At 46.9% G+C, this 7,335-nt stretch overlaps 1 protein-coding gene across 1 annotated transcript; it reads left to right on the plus strand.

The window, feature by feature from the left end:
- On the plus strand, window positions 2,466-6,875 carry HSBP1 (heat shock factor binding protein 1). Its single transcript, XM_018061771.1, has 4 exons — window positions 2,466-2,627; window positions 3,177-3,243; window positions 3,716-3,836; window positions 5,355-6,875. The coding sequence occupies exons 1-3, from the start codon at window positions 2,583-2,585 to the stop codon at window positions 3,832-3,834; spliced, it is 231 nt and encodes a 76-aa protein (XP_017917260.1). The 5' UTR covers window positions 2,466-2,582; the 3' UTR covers window positions 3,835-3,836; window positions 5,355-6,875.

Genomic DNA, 7,335 nt, shown 5'->3' on the forward strand with positions numbered 1-7,335 from the left:
TGAGCCCCTGCTCCCCACACCTTTGCAGGACGTTGCCCAAAAGGCCACTCTGTCTGTCCCGCAAAGAACAGAGAGGCAATCTGCACAAATGAATATGGTCTGAGCCAGCTAGAAGCTGAGAGGCCGTGCCCGGGGCTCACAGCACTGTGGAGATCCTACTCAGCAGCTGGCCACAGATCCTACTGCCTGGCCACAGGCTCCACCATGAGCCCTGCTCACAAACAGCATGGAGGCTCCTCAAAACAATTAAAAAGAGAACTACCACACGATCCAGCAGTCCCACTACTAAATATTTATTCAAAGGAATTAAAATCGGGATCTGGAAGAGATGTCTGCACTCGCAGGTTCGCTGCAGTGCTATTTATAACAGCCAAGGGGTGGAGCTAAAAAACTCTGATGCTGGGAAAGATTGAGGGCAGGAGGAGAAGAGGGTGGCAGAAGATGAGATGGTTGGATGGTATCACTTGATGGACATGACTTTCAGCAAACTCCAGGAGTTGGTGATGGACCTGGAAGCTTGGCTTGCTGCAGCCCATGGGGTCACAAAGAGTCAGACACGATTTAGAGACTGAACGGTCACAAAGGGGTGCAGACAACCTACCTGTCCGCTGATGGATGAGTGAATAAAGATAACGTGATGTATATGCACAATGGAATATCATGCTGCCTTTAAAAAGAAGGGAGCCCTGCCACTTGCGACACCATGGATGGGCCTGGAGAACATCTTACAGAGCAAAATAAGCCAGACGCGGAAAGACAAATAGTATTTGACCTCACTTGTATGTGGGATGTAAAATAGTTCAATTCATAGAAGCAGAGAGCAGAATGGTGGTTGCCAGGGGCTGGAGGAAGGCGGAAAGGGAGAGATGTTGGTCAAAAGGTACCAAGTTTCGTTTAAACGGGATAAATAAGCTCTGGAGATCCACTAGAGAATAGTGCTCATAGCCACAATCCTCTATACTTAAAATTTACCACAGGGTATTCATTATATTTAGTGTTCTTTTAGCACACATTTTTAAAAATAATATTACTACTTTATAACAATAGAATACAAAATGTATTACCTATATTACATACATTTAATGTTTATTAATAGTATATGTTAGCATATCAGGGAAACTTTGGGGGTGTGACAGATTTTTCTGGTTCTGATGGGGACAATGACTTCATCAGTTCAGTTCAGTCGCTCGGTTGTGTCCAACTCTTTGTGACCTGCAGCATGCCAGGCTTCCCTGACTTCATAGGCACATACTTACCCCCAAACTCAGTGAGGTCACTTCCTCCTCTGAGGGGAAAGGGCTGAAGTGATACAGGTGCTGATGGAGGGACATGTGTAGGTCAGGAGGGAGGTTCTGACAATAGTCTCCGTCTTCACTGCAAAGTAGAATAGTCATCCTCTGAGAACCAGGGGATGATGCACGGGGTCTACAGAGACTGGAAAGATTTGGAACGTTCACGAAAGGCTGGAGGCAGTGCAGCCCGGGCCACCAGAAGGCACTACAGCCTGAAGCTGCTGCGGGGCATCGTCAGAAGGGACTTGCTCACCTGCACTCGGTGACCTGGAGACCCCAGTGCACACAGCTCAGAGCAGGCTTAGGTCCTAGTAGCTGATGCGGGTGCCAAGTCAGGAAGGAAAGAACCAATGACAAGGTCTCGAAGGCCCACCCTGCGGTAGTCACTTCCCTGCTCAGCCAACAGACACCCCACTGCAGCTGTAGCCAAATAAGCATCAGTCCTGCTTAGTGGAAGTTGGGGAACTCAGGATCCAGAAACAAGGCCCGGCCCGAAGCAAAGCGCAAGCATGAGAATAAACCCAAACCACCTGGAAAGGGGAAAGGAGAACTACTTCAGTCACTCAGTTAATTAAGAAATAGGTGTTTTGTTTTGTTTTTTAATTCAAAGAGGACGTAAGACACTTACACAGAAATGAACGTTGTTCAAAACCAACGTTTTAAAGGTTAACTGCTAGTGCCTCATACTTAATACAGTAGTTTTGTTAAGAGAACAATATTCGGTTAAGTTTGGTGTGTCAACCCCACAAAGTAAGTGTATCAGCCATGATGATAAATTAGTGGAGCTTTCGCATAAAGCGGCTGTTTAAAAGATGTCGGCCTCCACACAGAGAAAGTATGTCGTCTTTCTGCCTAAGTGCAAAAGAAAAAAACCCTCCACTGAAAAAGTGTCAAATTTGCTGGCTGTTTTGAAATTTTCAGTCCAGATAGAAAAGTCTCAAAGTCTCCTGCCAGAAACACACCAAACAAAACTCCAGATCCAAGCCTCACAGCATGTTTGTTTCACCTTTTTCCTCCCGGGGCGGGGCCCGGAGCGGGGCGCGGTCGGGGTGGTGGGGTGGGCGTGGCTTATGGCGCGGGGAAGTGCTGGGCGGGGCCTCGCCTCGGAACGGAAGCGCACAGAGACAGGCCCTTCCGGCGCGTGACGCGAACTACGGCTCCCAGAATGCCTAGTGGTCCCGTGAAACGGGCCTCGGTCGTCGCGAGAAGTAGCCGCTGGGGCGTCTGCGCGAACAAACGGAAGTATAGGTGAAGGTCTGAGGCAGCACCGCCAAGCTGGGCACCGGGGAGATGGCCGAGACTGACCCCAAGACCGTGCAGGATCTCACCTCAGTGGTAAGGGGCGGCTGTGCTAGACGCACCCGAGGCCGCTGCCACCCCGGGCGACTCCGGCAAGGCCCACGGACCGAGGCGCCTCTCCGCGGCCGCGCGGGGCGGGTCTCAGGAGGCCCCGTTTCTGAAGGCTTTGCTGCCGCGGGCCCCCTACCTTGCCTGCCCCAGGTCGCTGTCTGTAGGCCTCTCACCTGCTGACGCGCCCGGGTCCCCCGCCCCATTCACTCTCGGTGACCCCCGAATCCCGCAGCTCCCATCCCAAACCACTCCGCCCCGCGCGCTCCACCCCAAAACACCCAAGGTGTTGGGAATCGCAGAGGGTCCAGAAGGGAGGAGGCGTCACCAGCCCCTCCCACCCCACCCCCGCCCCTAGTCTTACTCGCCAGTTGGGGAAACTGAAACCCGGACAGGGAAATTGAAGGCCACGGAGCTGCGGAGAATTGGGGCTGAACCCGGGGTCCTTGGTCTCCCCAAGGGAGCAGAGCTTCTACCCTGATCCCGTGACAGCGTCTCCGGGGTAAGCGTGGGGTGTTGTGTTTTGTCCTTTCACAGGTGCAGACACTCCTACAACAGATGCAAGATAAATTTCAGACCATGTCCGACCAGATCATTGGAAGAAATATCCTTTATTTGTAGTCAGTCTCTAGTGGGTCATTGGATCCCGTGTTTCCAGATAGTAGTGGCAATAAGTGGGTAGTTTGCAGGTCAACTTCCACTTGTCATTTATCCGATTTTTTTTTTTTTTTTTTTTTTTTAGTGAGCTTAGGTGCACACTTTTGAGAAGTACTGTGCAGAGATCTAGAGATACAGCTGAGCTAGATCCCTGGCAACAAGGAACTTGCAGTCTGTCGATAATATTATCTAGAGTGGTTGACTGTGAGCTAAGCATTTCATGTGTAGATCTCCCATGATCCTCACCATCACCTCAGGAACAGGTTGTAGCAGATAAAGAGTCGGGGTCTTAGAAAAGTGAAAGAACTTGCCCAGGTCCTTTCACAAGACTAGCGGCAGGGCTGGGATGTGCTCTAAGCCATGGGGGGGGGGAAGGGTAAGAAGTGGAAGCTCTGGCGCCTTGTCTTTAACTTCCCCACTCGATGACATGAGCAGTCGCATTGATGACCTGGAGAAGAACATAGCAGACCTCATGACGCAGGCCGGGGTGGAAGAGCTGGACGGCGAGAACAAGATCCCGGCCACACAGAAGAGCTGAAGGTGAGCGGAGGGAGGGGCAGGACCCTGGCACAGGTCCCTGTGACTCTGATGTAGCTGGACTCCCTCTAGGTCTGTCCCCCGCCACGAACCAGCAAGCATCCCCTTGTTGTTGCCCCTGGGGACTCCAGGCTCTGAATTGTTCATGCCAAACTAATTCCTTATGAGGAGTATATTTTTCCCTGTTTTTATCAGTGAAACCTAGATTACCACTGAGTAACATTAAATAACACTGAGTTTATACCAGTACAGCCAAAACAAAAATGTATATTTTGTTGTCCTGAAAATTCGAATCACTGGCAGATCTTCCAATGGCTTTTTGGGGGATTTTTGTTTGTTTAAGAGAACACCCACTTTGCCACCTTCGTAAATGCCATAAGTTGTAGGGATTCTCTTGCAGGAACAACCCCTGCACGAGGTAAATGCCAGGACAAAACTGATGATGTGTGATTTAGATGACCTAAACTATGGCCATGTTAACCCTTTATCCTAGAGTTGATTTGAATTTCCAGGGGAGAGACTAATAATCAAAAAGAGCAGTTAAAGCAAGATAGCTAGACGCATAGGTGACTGCTTTAGTCTCGCCATAGTGGATTCCTTCATGGTAAGCCTTTTCTAGAGTGTGGCGTTTACCTCATTAGAGCCCAGAAGTCATTTTTAAACTCTCTTTGCACTTTTAGCATTTTTTTTATTGTTGTCACTGCTGAGTTGTGTTTGACTCTTTTGTAACCCCCGAACTGTAGCCCACCAGGCTCCGCTGTCCATGGGATTTCCCAGCTAAGAATACTGGAGTGAGTTGCCATTTCCTTTTCCAGGAGAGCTTCCCGAGCCAAGGATTCCTGCATTGCAGGCCGATTCTTTACTGCTGAGCCTCGGGGGAAGCCCTTTAGCATTTTAATTTCCTGTAAAAAATAAAGTTTACTGTGAATGTTTAGGTAACTATAGAGTACCAAGCAGAATATACAGGAAAAGACAACAAATTCTTTTTTTTCTATTCTGAGCATGTCCTGGCTGGACCAAATTATAGATAACTAAGAAATACGGGTTGCTTTGAAGCCCCAGAATATAAATAAAGGTTTGAGAGGTAAAAAGTCTTAAATTTACTGTTACAGTAGATCGGGTTGTTGCACTGTGTGAGTGAATCACAAAGTTGTCTTTTGTTGTTGTCACCTTGCTTCCTTGTAGTCTTGGGCAATGTCCGTCCTGTCTCAGGAGCTCCTCCAGGTCTCATGCCATCCAGCCGTCACAAATCCCATCAAGTGAATGAGAACACCCTCTCGAGCTGCAGGATTGAAGAGTTTCAAGTGACAGGCATAGTGCTAGAAAAGCAGTGGGAGCAGGAAACAGAGTCACAATTAACTTGTTAATAAAGGTTTTTATTGTAGTTTTGCTAGGATTTTATGCAGACAAAATATTTAGTTCAAATGAGGATTCTGAAAGGATTTTTTGTTACTAATTCTATGTATTTTATTTGTCCTTATAGAATGAATAGCACATTGATGGCTTTTCCTTTTTCAACAGGTTGCTTGTCTTCGCTGGAATCTGGAACACCTTTTTACAAGTCCAGAGAAGACAGATGGCTTTTTCAACTAACTACTATGTGTAGACAGGTTTTATATTATAAAGTGTGCATTCTTCTTACCACGTACTATAGAGTTAGTTTATGGAGTGACTTCCCTCCCCTGCCCCCCATGTCTCCTGAACATGGTGACTTCACATCTTGGACCTTGGTCAGTTGTGCTATTAAACACTAAAACTTTGGCAGTTCCTGCATACAGTTGTCCAACTTTTTAGTGTATTTTTGTGAGGTTATTTTTTTTCCTGTCATTCCCTTTGTAGTAGTTGCTGTTTGATAGAAGTTTCTGCGTGATTTTTTATTAGACATAGAGTAAACTCTTGGTTATAATTAGATTTTGTGAAGTAAGACGTTTATAGTTAAGGGTCTTTGATTCTCAGAGTAACCATTGAGTGAACACCAAATAGTGTGTTGGTAATACTTTTCAAGTGGTTAAAAACATTTAAAATTGTGTATTCAGAATATCTGTCACTACTCTGTTGCCAAAACTCAGAACTGAACCACGATCTTATATCTGAGTCCCTGAGGTCAGAGGCCACAGTAACTTAGAGTGACCACTGCCACTTTAGTGTTAGCATTTTTAAATACGGAAAACAACAGAGTTGCCTGATGTGATGAGGCTTTCAGTAGTTAGAGTTTTGCATGAGATTTGAATTCTTCAGTCAGACCCTACATTGTCCATTCACAGTCGTTACCATAGGAAATCTGGCAGGATTGTACAACTCAGTTACTCCCATTTTTTGAGCTACTGGCCGGGAAAAGAAGCAGAAAAGCAAAGCAGACCGCATTAGGCCCATGCCGGCTGTTGGGCTAGAAGATGATAAGTAGCTTGTAGTAGGCTTGAGTTTTTAAGAAACACTGCTTCTTAGTACTGTTTCCTACCTGAATTCAAGCAGAGTAGTGGCTTTATTACTGATGATGCTGCTCAGCTGAGTGTGTCAGGAGTTTTGATCCTGGAGGCAGTGTAGACGGGAAGGAGAACCGTGTGACTGTCGCAGCAGGGTGATTTTGTAGAGAAAATGGAAGAAGTTGAGGAATGAAGTAGTGTTATGGAGAGGAAAGCCCATAGTCAACACAGTATGATTTTTTTAAAGTTTCCTATGTCACCAGTCTTAATTGTTTGTATTGCAAATGTATAATAAGATTAAGGAACAATGTGTCCTGTTTATAAAGTATCCGCGGAGCACAAAGGATTTGATTTCTTCTGGACAAGATGGATTCCCCGCTGTTAGCACCAGGCTGCAGAAAGTCCTTCACTGGGCTGGTGGGTCCTGCTCTGGGTTTGGCCCTGAAAGCCCAGAGCACAGTGGGATGGGACAGGAGCACATGCAGGTGCTTCCAAGCCTGGGAGATGGCAAGTGGGCAGTCGGGCGTGAGGAGCTGGCTTCCTTAAGTAACAAGAAGTTTTCAGGGGAAACTCCCCTGACCAAAAATACCTGCCATGAATAAAGGTGCCTGAAATCCTGCTGTTGATGCTTCCTTTTGTGTCACAAATGATTGGTTTTCTTAGTTTTCATACCATCTTCAGGTGATCAGCTAGAACTTCTGGAAAGGTTCAGTACCAACAGCCAAAGTGGGGACAGACGGGAGGTGCTGGGGAGACAGTGCTGCCAGAAGGGAAGGCTAGGCTCACAGCCACGACAAAGGAAAGTGAGCATCGTTGCTATGGGGACAGAGTCCAACAGACAACTCACAGTGAACCTTTTAAAATCCTGTCTGTGCACTGACAGTTTCCTATATGGATAACAGTGTTCTTTTCTTTTATTCTATAGTTTCTGTTTTAATTAGATTAAAATAGAGGGATTTTCACAGCATGTTGTCAGATCTCACCCTGAACTTTCGTAGCTACCAGCACCTGTGAAAGCGGTTGTTGTAAACCATGGTGCTATGCGAGCATTTTGTTTACGTTACTTGACTTCATCCGCA

The sequence above is a fragment of the Capra hircus genome, chromosome 18 (assembly GCF_001704415.2).
Source record: "Capra hircus breed San Clemente chromosome 18, ASM170441v1, whole genome shotgun sequence".
Classification (NCBI taxonomy): Eukaryota; Metazoa; Chordata; class Mammalia; order Artiodactyla; family Bovidae; genus Capra; species Capra hircus.